Here is a 15,902-nt window from a genome sequence, read left to right on the forward strand (position 1 = left end):
TTACATTTTCTTCCTCCCATTCTACCCATTACCTTGGTCTTTCCCTTCCCTTCCATATATACACATAGCAAAGCCATCTTCCTCTTGCTCCTCCTGTTCCCTACCCATGTGGCAAACTCTCATGTCCACAAGGGTAGTATGTTAGATGATGTGCTGGTTGTGTTGTGAGGATCATCCTCATGTTGGCAATCACACAACTGGAGCATTTAAAGCAAAACCCTTTTTCAGTCATACTGGTGCTGGCTGCTTCACATTTAAACATGGCTGTCATTCACAGCCCAAGATGCATACAAATCTCTTTACAAAAGGATTTGCATTGTTTGCTTGTGTAAACCTTGTTTGATCTTCTTTGGAATGCTTTATTTTCGAAGGGGAAGGAGAACTGATAGGGCAGTGGTCCCCAACCTTTATTAGGCTGGGGACCGGCAGGGCATTGGGCCGCGCCCGCAGGGACCGCGCAGGCCACGCCCACGCTTCCGGCCGCGCCCGCGAGCCGCGCCCGGCCGCGCCCGCGGGCCGCACCCGCGGATCGGACCGCGCCCGGCCGCGCCTGCGGGCCGCACCCGCGGATCGGGCCGCGCCCACGAGCCGCGCCCGGCCGCGCCCGCGGGCCGCACCCGTGGATCGGGCCGCACCCGCGGGCCACGCGGGCGCGGCCCGGTCCTGATTCCCTCTCCCCGCCCTCCCGCAGTAAGTAGCTTCCCGGGCTGCAAGCTTGCGGCCTGGGAAGTTTTTTACTGCGGGGGGGAGGGGCGGGGAAGGGGAGCCGCGGCCCGGCGCCATGGCCTTTGCGGCCCGGCGCCGGGCCGCGGCCCGCAGGTTGGGGACCACTGTGATAGGGCACTGGGGAGTCATTCAGAATGCTAAATAGTTTGGATGCAAAGTGAGGGTAAAGAGAAACAGGGGACAAAACCATGCTTAATTTTGTATGGACCAGATGGTGTGTACCAGAAAGTGCTCAAAGAACTTTCTGAAGAGTTTGTGGAAGTTTTGTCCATGATCTTTAGGAACTCTTGAAGGACTGGAGATGTGCCAGAAGACTGGAAGAAAGCAAAAGTTATTCCAATCTTCAAAGAAGGGAGGAAAGATGACCCATGAAAATAAAATCCAGTGAGCCTCAGTTGCAGGAAAGATAATGGAGTAGATAGGGGGTGACCTGCAACCAACTGAAGGGCAATTTGTTGATTGGGGGAGATCAGCAGGGATTTGTCTCCAACCTGTCAGACCAACCTGGTTTCCTTCTTTGACCGAGTGATGGGCTTACAAGATCATGGAAATTCAGTTGATGTTGCTTATCTGAACTTCAGTAAGTCTTTTGACAAGATTCCCCATGATGTCCTGATGGGTAAACTGGAGGACTGAAGACTGGATTTTCAGATGATTAGGTGGATAGGGAGCTGGTTAGAAAACTGCACCCAAAGAGTAGTTGTCAGTGGTATTTCATCAGATTGGAGGGAGGTGAGCAGTGGGGTGCCTCAGGGCTTGGTACTGGGTCCAGTACTTTTCAACATTTTTATCAATAATCTGGATGAGGAGGTAGAGGGACTCTTCATTAAATTTGCAGATGACACCAAACTGGGAGTAGTATCAAACACCCCAGGAAGATAGAAATAGAGTTCAACAAGATCTGAACATGGTGGGAAAGTGGGCAAATAAGAACAAGATGCACTTCAATAAGGGTAAGTGCAGAGTTCTACATCTGGGTCACAGAATGAGAAGTATACATACTGCATGGGACATACACTTCAGGGTAGCAGTGTGTATGAATGACATCTTGGTGTACTTGTGGTCTGTAAGGTAAATATAAACAGACAGTGTGATGTGGCATAAAGAAGGCAAATGTAGTCTTGTGATGTATCAACAGGGGTATAACATCAAAATTGCAAGATGTCACAGTCTGACCGTATACCGCATTGGTCAGACTATACCTAGAGTACTGTGTGCGGTTCTGGAGGCCTCACTTCAAAAAGACATGGACAAAATTGAAAGAGTGCAGAGGAGAGCAATGAGGATGATCCATGGCCTAGGGACCAATCTCTATGAGGAAGGCTGAGGGACTTGGGAATGTTCCGCCTGCAGTAGAAGAGGGGACATGATTGCTCTCTTTAAATATTTGCAAGAGGAGGACAGGGAGCTGTTCCTGTGGGCAGCAGAGGATACAACCTGCAGTAACAGCTGCATGTAGTGGTTAGATAACGGGGAAATTTTCAGTCAGGGTAGTTCAGCAGTAGAATCGAATGCCTAAGGAGATGGTAAGCTCCCCCTCATTAGCAGTCTTTAAGCAGCAGCTGGACAGATATTTATCTTGGATGCATCAGGCTGATCTTGCATTGAACAGGGGATTGGACTAGATGACCTGTATGGTTCTATAATTCTATAATTGCATGATATCCAATCAGAAATATTTATAGATCTTAAACAAGACTTTAAAAACCACAGGTTTGAAGAACTTCCTAACGTAAAAACAGACTGGCAAGATCAAACCAAATGTCTGTCTAGATTATCATCTTGTTTCCCATGGAGGCCAGGTAGAGGCACTTAAGAAAGCCACAATCAGAGTATAAAGAACAATAGCTCTTCCTGGTGTGGCTCACAGTATCTGGAATTCAAAGTTGTACTGTTTCATTATAAACAATAGCAGAAACCCACCCATGATTTTCATGGGTGAAAATTTCTTATGTGAAAAGGGAGTTCCTATGCTAGACTGTGATACGTGGACTTTCATTTGTTTACATTTTTCAAGTAGTCACTGAAGTTCTTAGTGATGAGATGAATGTTTAGTATTGCCATTTTCAGGACTGAATTAGCACTTCATTGGTACTTTGTAAGGTCATCTCCAAGGATTCACATGAAATTAAATTTTCCAGCCATGAATATCTGATATGTGAGAGTCTGTGGTCTCTTCTGAAATGAAATCCGAGGGATATTTTTCAGACATGAATTTCATTTTTGTTTACAGAAAAAATGGGTACATGTAGTCTATGATGTGCCTGTTTTGCAATATGTATGTGCCATCTCATTCAGTACATGCCATAGGCTAAAGTTGCACAGCTGTCCCCTACACATCTGCATAGAAGTGGACCTAAGTGACGGTTGTACAAGTGACATGTGCTGGGTTGCCATCTGATCCTTGCAGATTATATCAAATCTTGTTATATAATTTTTTTTTTGCCAATCTGCAGGGGTCAGTGGAAAATTCCATGCAAGATACAGAAAGCATTCAAATCCATACACACATATACACATTCCCACATATCTTTATATCCAACTAGCAAGAAAGCCCATTGCAAGCAGGAATGCAGCATTGCTGGCTGCACCCTGATTGGCCCTATTCCAACTTGGACAGCCAGACACGTTCCACCCCCCGGGCTGTTTCAAAATATATACAGGAACCATGGATAAGGATAAGGTATGGGTTGACACAAAGTACAGTCCTGCAGGTATCTTTTTTTGGGGGGGGGGTTTGATTTATTTCCAATAATAGAGAGAGATTCAAACCAAAGTTGCATATGAATCATGTATCTAACTTTGCTAGTCACTGTCTTCCATACTGTATAACCAGATGTGATAGTTGGTTTACAGTCATTGAACTTATGTTTCCAGCAACATGTTTTTCATTATGTTTTTTTCCCCCTCTTTCAACCTAGATGCTTTTGTTGGTGGGGTCATTGGCCTTGTATTTGCTTACATTTGCTACAGACAGCACTACCCTCCATTGAGTAACATGGCTTGTCACAAGCCCTATGCCAGCCTTCTGGTTCAGATGTCGCTGAAGAAAGAAGAAACATCTGCAGTGGATAATGCTACCAGCCTGCCTCTAGAAGGGATAACAGAAGGTCCAGTATGACTAATACCCCTACAAGATGAACTTTTAGCTCTTTCATACATTCCGCCAATCCAAACTGGTCTCTCTGCATAATAGTATCTCTTAACAGCTGTGAGTCTGCCATAGCCTCTTCCTTTCATGACTCCATTTCTCTGCACTTGCATACTTTCTTCCTTGGGATTAATTTCTTGTTATTTTGTTATTTGCTGTTCCCTACAAAATAAAATAGTTATTCACAGAAAGAATGTTCCTGACAGAAGCTAACATTTCAAAAGGACAAAGATGGAGATGATCCCGTGATGCTGTTGTTAATTATTATTAACCAACATTTATCTGGCACTTTTTATGTGGAAAATCCTTTCCAATCCATAGCTTATTCATACTTGCTCCAGTCAGGCGGAGAAGGTCATTGTTATTCCCACTTTATAGATATAGGACTGACAAAATGGAAGAGAATGGCTTATTCAAAGATACCCACTGAAATGGTGGCTGATCTGAAATGTGAGCCACTTTCAGGACCAACCTTCATCCATTGGATTATACCAACTGCAGATGTGGGTCCATGTCTTCTGCTGAGAAGTTCTGGGTGATCTGAACTGCCACTGATGTCAGACCTACTCTCTTAAGACGTATCCAGCTGATGACAAAACTGGACTCCTGGATTTGTTCCTTTGTATCTCATATCTTTATATACAGTTACAGCAATTCTATTGCCAGTTGTCTTAACACATGGTGTGATTTTTTTTGTGTCCTGCCCATCAAATTCTGGCAGGATTATTCTGAGCTGGCTACTATGAAGTAATGTTTTTAAATACACAGAAGCACGAGAGCCAGAAAACACCAAGACTGCTGGCATAAGTCATTCCTGAGAAAAATGTTGACAGCACAGTCATGCAAAACTATTGGACGTGTCAGCTGGCAATAACATATGTTGATAGGATCACTTGGACACTTTGTATTAGCACATTAGTGTGTGTCCCCCCCCCCTTGAGAGCATGGTAGTAATTACTTTCAAGCTGAATGACTCAGTTGAAAATAGCAAGCTGTATTTCTTTTAAAAATATCAAAAAATTTGCAAAGGTGAAAGAACACATTTTATTGAGTGTGTGAATTTGTGAGCTATATATTCTTGTGTAATGGTTTCTGTTGACTTGCTGAAGCACTGGGGGTAGTTTCCCATTCCTGCAACCTGCTCTGGAAAGCCTGACTTCCAGCACCTTATGTACTTAGTAATTTATTTTTAAGAGCTTTATTTGCTGCCTCAGCAGTTATGAATCTAACTCTTCCTTAAGTGCAGAGCTGAGATAACTATTATGCCACTAGCCATGCATGTGTGAGGGAGTTGTGTGTTAGCATACATTCTAACAGTTGTAGACTTCATTTCAAAGCCACAGAAAAGGCCCCTGGAGAAGGCTGAACTGAAAAATTCCATAGGGAGATATAACCCATGCACAGAATTTCACATAGAAATGCAAGACATATGTAAATGGTCAAAATTGGAATGGGTGGGTGATCATTTGGCCCATACTTTTAAGAAAGAAAAGTTGCAGCTCAGATTTATGAACCTGCAGTGGCATTTAACAGATGTGCAAGATAACAAAACTAGTTTCTTGATGGAAATCTTGCATAATATTAACTACCCCTTAAGTCCTTTTCCAGATCTTGAACATTTCTGCAATACTTCCTGAAGCTGATGACTAGAATATAGTGAGGTGAAATATGGCAGTACCATGGATGTTTTCTTTCCTGAGATCCCTTATCACCAGTGCTGTCCATAGTTACTGAGTCTTGGATGCAGTTCTTTGGGCCATAAGACCTGAAAGAAAAAAATACGGCCCTGGAAACACTGTTGGACGTTTCAATCCAGCAAGGGATGCATGGATGAAGTCCTCCAATGTTGTCCTTACTGGATTTAGAGTAATTTGTGAGTAATTAGTTCACATGGATTTGGGTGTATGCGTGTGAGAGTCTGTATGTGCTGGCTACCCAAATATTCCTTTTAATGTTGTGGCAAAAACAACACTATGGAGGATGATATTATATATGATCGTCCCCCATACTGAAAAAAGAAACTTTGCTTGATCAGGCAACTAGACTAAGACCTATTATGCATGGGGCGGGTAATCCGGGGTGGTGGCAGCAGGGCAGCGGGGCTAATCCCCAATTATGCATGACACTGCTGCCATCCCAACCATGGCCCAGCGCAGCACCCCAGGTAGCCCGTGGTATATGAATGTGGGAACTCCTGTCTTCCCTGCAATACTGATGCCGCCATCCATGGCCCTCCAGCACCAGCCCCATGCATAATCGGAAGAGCCTGGCCTTTAGGCCCGGCTCCACCCCCAACCTATGGTGTACCTGCAGGAACAACACATGCCCCTGTCAGTTCTGTGGAGCTGGATGGGGTGTTCCCCTACTGCCACCTTGGTGGGAGAGCGGCATGCTGCTCCCCTGCTATTGTGTAGTGGGGGGTCCCCTGCACCCCACTCTCCCCCCGCTGCTGCTGCCATGGCACAACACACTGGGCTTTTCCAGCACACTATGCCGGGGCAGTCTGCGTATGCCGGGGGATTCCCTCCCCCATGCATACGCGGGAAATGGCAGGGCATGCCACCCTGGCGTAAGCTCCCGGCAGCAGCTCGGCGTGGTTGCTGCCATGCATAGTGGGTCTAATGTAGTCTGCTTTGATCAGTGTTATCCTTTAGATGGGAGTGATTAGATGAGGTTGCTTCCATAGATACTTTTATAACTAATGTAGGCTTGATGGACTATACATTGGTCTTGAAGGTATTCTGTGGTTCAGCAATCTTTTTGTCTTTCTGTAGAAGACGGTTATTTTCTTTGTCAGATTTGATACTTGAAAAGCTATGTGAGGGAAATCTTTTAGTTGATGTGTGCAATTTTTATAAGAAATAAAGAATAGATTATCTCTTTAAGAAAAGATCAACTGAATTTCAAAATCAAAATAAAGATGTGAAACTCATGTATGGAATATACAGAATAAATTAAGAAAAAAATACTGTAAAGTCCCATAGCATTTAATGGGAAGGAGACCTTTCTTTTTGTTTGAATACTGTGTGTAAATATATTAGGAGGTGAAATATATTATGGAAATTTGGATTTTGCACCAATGTGGGAGTGGGGAAAAGAGACAAGTATAAATGGATGCAAAACCATCCTGGAATGAAAAATTGCCTTTACTGACTAAATATGCAAAAGTGTACCTTTGCCCTATCCAGTGGTATTTTGGTTCCCAGTTATCAGGCAGTTATTTTGTAAGTCACTTGTGTTGCTAGGGGAGTTTTCACACTTGATGGTGCTGTGTCTGGTTTTTTAAAAAATATTACAGAAAGAATTCTGTTACTAGAGGTGCTCTATTTTTTCATTCAGGTATCTGTGATATGAAACATTGAAATTCCAAATCTGTGGTATATGCCAGCTAAAACTGTAGGGGAGAGCTTAGATAGAAAATGGCCCCAGATTTTCTTCTTGGCTGCCTTTTTATGAATGCCTTTTTATGAACAGGAAAAATATCAAGTCATTGTTGGATCAACATATTCTAGGAAGTATAGCTGTTCCCTCTAATTTCAGATGTAATGCTAAGTGAGTTTTTCCTCCAAGGCTGTTTGTCAACAATACCATCTTCCACCCCTTCTAATGTTTTTCTCAGCCCATATAAACAGTTAGTAAACGAAAGCAAAAAGTGGCTACTTTTGGCACAATTTCATTTCAACTGTGGCTTTTTGAGAACCATAAGAACTGTGATGGAGATTTTGGTGCTATCAAATCAACACACTGTTTTGAATATATTAACTGAAAGGTTGGCTTTCCATGGTGTATGTCTGTGAAGGGCTGTCAAATCACAGCCAGCTCCATGGGTTTTCAAGCAAGAGACCGAGAGAGGTAGTTTCCCTTGCATAGCAGCCCTGGAATGTCTTGGTGGTGTCCAGTCCAAATACTAACTAGGGCCAACCCTGCTTTGTTTCTGAGATCCAATGAGATGAAACTAGCCTGGACCATCCAGGTCAGGGCTTTCCATAGTAGCCAAGTTCAAATGAAAGAACTGCCACATTTTAGAGAGCAGTTTTACCCGGCATGCAGATTTTCACTCTGCCATTTTAAGGAGAAAGGGGTTAGGACATATTAATGTTTGACTTCTATTTTTGGCCACAGGATCCAACCTAAACTTTCTTACTGATGTAAGTGAATTGTGTGAGTTGCTATATAAATCTAGCTAATTAAAAATGTGTGAGCTTTCCTCAGAAAATGCTGTTTGATTTCTCTGCAACATGGGGGCAATGATAGGATTGATACAAATACCTCCTTTCCTCTCCCATTTCTTAACACATTCCACCTTCCTTTGAATTTAATCAGAGTTTTACCCAACAGTTAAATGAGTCCTAACTAATAAAATGTCAGAATATAAAATTCAATGCAACATAAATATGTATACTGCTGGATAAATGGTTGGAAAGGACTTTGCAGTGCAGTGAAAGAATAAAGTGTTTTTAATGGAGGTAATTACACTGAAAGTCATAAAAACAAATCATGTAAAAGCTTTGATTTCACTGTAATTAAAACTTACAGGGGATGTAATGATGTAAAACATATGGATGGATCCAGAGCAGCTGCAATTACTACTGTGAACTGGTGAAGAGAAGTCATTTTTGTGGATCCGTGTCTTTTTAATTTTGTGCTGTTTATGTGAAGGAAATGTAAATGCTGTAATGCACCAATAAAAATGAACGTGAATGTGGGGTTTTGTACATCCCTGTGTTTATAATTGATTTTGTTGGAGAGCAGTTTGAGTTTCTTAGTAAGTAGAATGCTGCCAATGTGACTACAGATATTGTTAGAATTTAAGAAATGACATTGAGACGCCTTGGACAAGATATTTAGAAGCAACAGCAGATCCTCTCCAAAGAGAACACTCATTCATTTTTGTATAGTGCCCTTGATCCATTTTTTCTGACTGTGTCTTCAGCTTCATTTACTTCATTCAGCTTCATTCACTTCATTCACTTGTGGAACATATCTGTGCCTGTTGGCTTGTGATACATAGAGGCTGTAACAATTATCTGGTTTAATAGAGATGGTATATTCCATGGACAATACCAGATGGTCAACCCAGAAATCAGATTGACTATTTGCTCTGCAGCCAAAGATGGAGAAGTTCTATACAGTCAGTAAAAACAAGACCAGGAGCCCCCGAGGCAGCAGTCAGGGAGGAGGATGACGGGAAGTCGTAGCCCGGTACCAACTGATCCACGGACCGGTCCCGGTCCCCGGACAGGGGGTTGGGGATCACTGGTGTAGGATACATATCAATGAAGCTATATCCAAATGAATTGTGGCAGTAACAACTAAGGAAAGAGCCTTTCAAAGCCGTATGTATTGTCAGTCTCTAACCATAGAAACCAATGTCCTGAAATATATATGTAATGTATGAAAGGTTTTTACCTAGCATACATTTCAGTTTTGTCACAAAAAATATGTGGCGTTATCATACAGCTCACTAGATCAGCTTTCCAAAGGAGATAGGTGCCTTTTAAAGAGTCTTCAATAGAATCTGGCTGCTACTTGAAATGGCTGGTTGTAGAGTTGGAATGGGGAAGATCAAATGGAATAATATGAGGAATGAGCAAAAGAATGCAATTCCCTGTGAGGAAGAGAATAAAGCAAGAGGCAGTGAAGGGACTATGGAAGCCTTGGCAGTAGATCCAAGAACATTTTCAGTATCAACTAGTGCCATTGCCAGAGGGGTTATGAGTCTCCAGAGGAAGTACAGCTCCAGCACTGAGAAACAAAGCAGACGTGTAAAGATAAACTCTGTGGCCCATTTGGTAATCAATCATAAATGCCAGGAAGACGTTTTGTCTGATATAGCGTCAGGAGAATTTGAACAGACCTGGAAGGGAAAGGTACGAAGAGTATTAGGGCTTAGATTACTTACAGAGATGGCCAAAAGGGAGCAGTTTTTTATCCCCTCACACAGTTCATTTCTTTTTTCTTCTAGGGTAACAGTCTCTGATCCCTATAAAAGCTTTCTCAGCTTTTCAGTCACCCATATTTACCTTTACTACATAATTAGCAAAATAATAATTCGAATGTTCTGGTCAATGAAAAATATGCTTCTGTGTGTCAGTGGTGAAAGCATATCATTTCATTTTAATTCCAGCTGCTAACAAAATATCTTAGAAAGTAACGATATGTTTGTTGAATCTCAATGCTGTTTTTCCTCACACAGAGTTCTCAAAGCACTTTGCATTTTTAAAACATCACAGAATGAAAACAAAGCTGGCAGGCAGGAGTCCTCAAGTTGATCTGGATCTAGGCCTAAGGGCATCTCTCCGAGGAATTTGTCACTGGCAGCTGGAGGGACGAGGTCCTTGCCTAGACCTGGAATTAGACCTAGCTGTTTGCTTCCCATGCTCTGATAGCCTAAGAGACTGCAGTTTTGAAGAAGGCAGATGGATTCCTACAAGGGGCTGGTTAACGGTATAATGGGAGATTCTTGGCTGCAGATTGTGAGGTGGGTGGGGCTGAGAGCCCCAGCAGAACTATTCTGCAAGAACAGTCCTAAGAGAACTGTGATTAGCCCAAGTTAGCTGTATGGGGAGGAGTGGGGGATCAAATCCAGTTCTCCAGATTATTTTTAAAATTTTTGAAATTGTATTTATTATTTGATTTATCAACTGCCAGTCCTGGGCCAACCCATCTCATGGTGGTTTACAGTAAAACCCCAATAAAACAGTAAAATTACAGTTAGAGTCCCCTGCTCTTAACCGCTACGACAGAGAACCAGCGTGTGAAAACCAGCTTGATGCAGTGGTTAAGAGTGGCGGCTTCTGGCAAGCCGGGTTTGATTTCCCACACATTCCTGTTCAATCAGCTGGGTGAACGTGGGCTAGTCACAGTCCTGTTAGAACTGTTCTCACAAAGCAGTTTCTCTCAGACGTGTCTCAGCCTCACCTACCTCACAGGGTATCTGTTGTGAGGAGAGGAAGGGAAGGCACATATAAACCACTTGAAGAATGAAAAGTGGGGTATGAACCCTTCTACACCATGCTGGCTCTCAGGCATGTTGCTGATCAAATCATCATGCTGTTCCCCAGCAAAGTTTGTCTTAAGCACTGCACTTGTGCCAAGCCATACTGTGCTTGTTCAGTAGTCACTTGGCTGTTCCCCTGTACAAAATGAGAAGATCCTGTTCTGGTCATTAAAGCATGTAATAGTTTGCCTACTTTTGTGCTGCCTTAGCCAAAGATACTTTATGTGACTGATCTTCACCCCCCACCCCAGCACTGTCAGAAGCTGTGGACCCCACCAATAGCTCTGAGCTTGGGCAGTTGCCTCACCTCAGGATATACTGATGCTAATCTGCGCTCACCTACACATTAAATAGTTGTATTTGCCAGATGAAGCCTGGCTGCCCTAAAAGCATTCTTATTTAAATAGCTACACACCTCAAAAAGGGCATCTTGTATGGCCCAAATCCTCAAATCAGGCTAATGAAACCACTATAAAGATTCCACAGAAAGCCAGGGGGGGAAGCCATCCAGGCTCAAGGCAAATGCTTTTCCACGTTGATTTTCTTAGTTTCAATCCATTCTTAGGAGCTATGCAAAATCCCTAATTTAGAAACCAGTAGACTATCTATCTATCTATCTATCTATCTATCTATCTATCTATCTATCTATCTATCTATCTATCTATCTATCTATCTATCTATCTATCTATCTATCTATCTATCTATCTATCTATCTATCTATTGTATAGAGTGGATAGTGCAGCCAGGAAATCAGGATTGTCTGACAGCCAAGCAGGGGACATTCATTGGTTTGTCATTGCTTGGTTCTGCATCATTACCCTTGGAGGAATTTCCTGCCAGGTCCTTGGAAGTCTCCCATCCAAATACCAGCCAGGGTCAGCCCTGCTTAGTTTCTGAGATGTGACAAGTCTGGGCTTGCTTGGGCTATCTGTGTCAGGGCATAAGAGCCAGACAAAATCAAACTTCTCCTAAAGCCAGTATTGTGAAACTTTGCTTCACTTTAGCACATCTGGAAAGAAATAGCTTCATGAACATATGTCACTGCTTCTGTAATTCTTCCTAGAAGAGAAAATATTTTTTTAGTTTGAGGAATTAGCATCAAGTATTGATTGTTTTGTTCCCAAGGGTTGGCAGCTAGAGAATATAAAGAGAAATATTTCTTTCTACAGATGTTCCAAAGCTTTCTTGATTTTCTTTCTTGTTCCTTGTAAAAATATTTACCATATGCTCAGTTACCATAGTATTTAATGCAGTTCTTGGATACTAATATTAACTAAAACAAAAATGTTTCAGTTGATCACTAAACTCAACATTATCGTATATGGAAAAATCATTGCTAGCACAATCTGTTATCCACCACTTTAGAGTAAGTACTCTAGATATAGTATGTTAATTGTATTTGGCACTAACATTCATCAGTGCTCAGTTTTTAGCACACAAATCCAGAAGAGATCAAGAAAAATAGAAACCATTAAAAAAAACAGACAACAAATGAATTATACTTCATGGGGCTGTCAGATGGTAGACCTCCCATACATGAGAAGAATGATTAATAGTTTCAGACACAATTTCCTGATCCCGCTTCCTTCTAAACACATTTTTAAAATCTTTAAAAAAACAGCCTCTATAATGTGTGCAATTGTACTGCAATTAGCAGCATGAGAGAGACATGAACCAGAGAGAGACTGGACCAGAGGAGATGCAATTGCAGCAGGGGGCAGGACACAGTTGGAGTCAAGGCACTGATGAATGAGGTTGCCAAATGGGCAGGGAAAAAGTCCTGCCCCTTTAACAGAGGTTGAACGAGTGGAAATCAGCAGCTGAAGCCTTTCACAGCATGCAAGCTTCACAATGTTGGTCCCGAACCATAGAGGCTTTGAAGGAGACCCCAGCCCCCAAACAACTTGGAAGCCAATAAGGTTGACAGAAGTTAATCTGATCCCTTATTAATATCAGTTTGATCTACAACAACCACCTGATGATTGCTGTAGATCAAACTGATAATATTTAATGGCTAGGACAAAATTGGCAGCATATTTATGCTAATGTTGGTGTCCATCAATATATTTTAAACTGTGCTATTTACAACCATTATCTGTTTTCTTGGACTGTCAAATATCTTCTTGTGACTCCTCTCTATGCCACAATTTTAATTGCTTATGATCTGAGTTCTCCTTTCTGGTTGAAGTATGACATGAAGGGATAGGAGGACAAATTTTGATTCCAATTAGAAGGTGGGAAAGTAATTTCCAGTATGATGTAGTAATAATTACAATATTGGAGAGGGATCCCAGGGATCCATATTCAAATCTCTGCCTTCCTGTCGAAGCTGTCTGGGTGGATTTAGGGTCAGTCAGATACTCTCAGCTGAACCACCTCACAAGGTTGTTTTGTGGATGAATTGGGGGAGAAGAGAATGAGTTAAACTGCTTTGGGTTCCCATTGGGAAGAAAGGCAGGGGATAGCTGAAATAGCTGAAAATACCTCAAAATAAGTTTCCCATTGAAACCAAAGAGGATTGAATAATTAAATGCAGTAATAGCCACAGAAATGAATTCAAAAGAAGTCCTCCCCGTCTTTTAATGTGCTTATCCCTATTGCGTGCACTCAGCTTTCTGGATGTGCATCAACAGAAATGTAAGGTCAATGTGTCCCCTTTCATCTCTGTAGAACTTTTACTTGGAAACTTTGATTGAGCAATTCTGTTGCAAACTCCTGTTAAGCTCCTACAGCTGTTTGATTCTCATCTGCTAACAGTACCATGAAATGTGACATTTGAAAGGAAAGATGCGAATAGAAAAAAGTCACAATATTTCTTTGCTCCCCCCAGGGCATTCTTTGTCCTAATGAAATTATACCCCTAGTTATATTGTATGAGATGCAATCACTCCGTAAAATAATTAGTGTGTGATTTTATTGGATACCACCTGCTCCAAATTACAAGAAGTGTGGCATTTTTATAATTAGAAAATTAAACTTTGTCATTCAGTTGCCTTTCCATTTGCCCATAGGTGGCAAACACAATGCTCAAGAAATTGTGATTTGTTTTCTTGCTTCATTGGTGCCAATTTTCAGTTCTTTTGTATCCCGTAGGGCCGATCTGCCGTCTGGGCAAGGCCTAGTAGCTTGCTGCAGACATCTTTCGGCATCCCTCCATCTCTATAGGTGTTTTAGCTCTTGGTATCACTCTGATTTCCAAAGCACTGGAATCATTTCCCTTCCCTGGGATCTTGAAGGAGTGTTTCCCTCTCATTTTTTACTGGTGCTTTGCCAGCATCAGGTACTTAATTAGCAATCTCCCTTCTAATTTCATCACTTCTCACCAACTAAAGCCTATAATTTCTTGGCTGCTCTTAGAAAATCGCAGAGAAACCTGCAATTACAATTTTACTAATTCCACTATGTTCTGTAACCTGGATACTTTACAGCAGAATTACTAGCTTGCTGCTTATGAGCCATCTGTAATTCTTAACTGGTCCATATATGGCTCTTAGCAGAGTTCACCTTCCTCCTTTTGCCAAACTGAAACAAAAACAGGAGTGAAGAAAGGAAGAAAAAGCTTTGATTGGATTGCTTGTGACTCATTGCTTCTTTTCCTTCCCATCATGTGTAAAGTAAGAAAAACGGCACATTTATTAGTTCTAAAATGTTCATAATTAAAATGCTCTATCTTTTGCATTCATTGTACCTTAACTTTGTGTTCCCCCACCCCCTTTTTTACTAACCTTCTAGGACACAAGTAGGGGCATCTCATTTTCATCTTCACAATTCCTCCTTTGCTTCCCTGAAAGCCCCCATATCTCTCCCTCTTTCCTACTTCTTCCCCTCCTTCCCACTCACCAGTCAAAGTACCTATATCTGTTCCTCTCTTTGGTTTGCCCTCCTTCTGTGACCCTGGCATCTTCTACCAGGGAAAATTGCACGGTGATGGCTCCTGCCCCCCAACCCCCTCCTCACACTATTCTTTCTTTCCTTTCTTCTGCCAGCTCCCCTACTTTCCCCTTGTATCCTTCTCACTCATCAGGTAATCTACCTTTTATCTACGCCGTATCTCAAGCTATGACATCATTTATTTACTACATTTATACTGCAGTGTTATGTATGTAATCCAAGTTGTGTTAATACAAACCACTATACAAATGGATTGTAAATACAACCAATCAGGGACTGTAATTGGATGGCAGGAGGGCATTTTGGGCTGGAATAAGATGTAACACCACAGATTTATTTCCTCCCACTGGAGGGTTGGTCCATAATGAGAGATGGAGCCTGACCTAGCAGTTAATGCCCAGGAGGCCAGAGGTGCCCTGGGAACTGCACTATTCCCAGCTGGAAGAGCAGGCCCCTTGCCTACTGGAATCCACCACTAAGAGAAGTGACGTGTGTGTGTGTGTGGGGGGGGCAAAGGGTGCCAACCTCCTTTAGCTATCACCAGGCTGCCCCTAGCCTCCCAGCTGCGTTGGCTGTGCTCGTTTACATGCTGGCCTCTTAGGAGGCCCCCAAGCCACAGGAAGTCCAGTACACAAACTGGACTCCCTGCCAACAGGCTCCTTCTCATGCCCTAAATGGCAGCTATGATGAATGAGTAAAAACATTTTAACATAACACTCAATTAACAAGAACCAAACACCTAAACCAAAATTCCAGGCTGCTGGGATGGTCACATCCCTTCTCAGCCATCCCTCCATGGTGTCAACTGGTGGCCCCGGTAAGTCATGGCCACACATTGTGGACAATTGTGGACCAATGAACTGTGCCCATTAAGGACCTATCAGGTTCTTCGGCTGGCTAGCCAAACTGCATATAAGTTTCTGGTTTTCCCTTGTTCCTTGTTTAGTGTTTGTTTTTTGTTTTTATTCAGTTTTTATTGTTATTTGTTCTTATAAAAAGCATTTACAGAAAAACCTTGTTTAGTGTTTGGAATCAATAATGTACTGTTATTCTGAATAATTTCTTGTCTGTGTTAATACCCACCTTCCTCCCTAATGGGGATCCAAAGCAACTTACTGCATTTTCCTGGACTCC

At 42.3% G+C, this 15,902-nt stretch overlaps 1 protein-coding gene across 9 annotated transcripts in view; it reads left to right on the forward strand.

Annotated features, from left to right (window-relative positions):
* Positions 1-8,592, forward strand: part of PLPP4 (phospholipid phosphatase 4) — a 168,409-nt gene extending 159,817 nt beyond the window's left edge. For all 9 annotated transcript variants that reach the window (XM_077349938.1, XM_077349939.1, XM_077349941.1 and 6 more), the window contains one exon: positions 3,648-8,592. In XM_077349938.1, the coding sequence (XP_077206053.1) occupies positions 3,648-3,847 (200 nt within the window). In that variant the 3' untranslated portion in view covers positions 3,848-8,592. The remainder of the gene's footprint in view (positions 1-3,647) is intronic.
* The last annotated feature ends 7,310 nt before the right edge of the window (positions 8,593-15,902 follow it).

The sequence above is a fragment of the Paroedura picta genome, chromosome 8, assembly GCF_049243985.1.
Source record: "Paroedura picta isolate Pp20150507F chromosome 8, Ppicta_v3.0, whole genome shotgun sequence".
NCBI classification, from domain to species: domain Eukaryota; kingdom Metazoa; phylum Chordata; class Lepidosauria; order Squamata; family Gekkonidae; genus Paroedura; species Paroedura picta.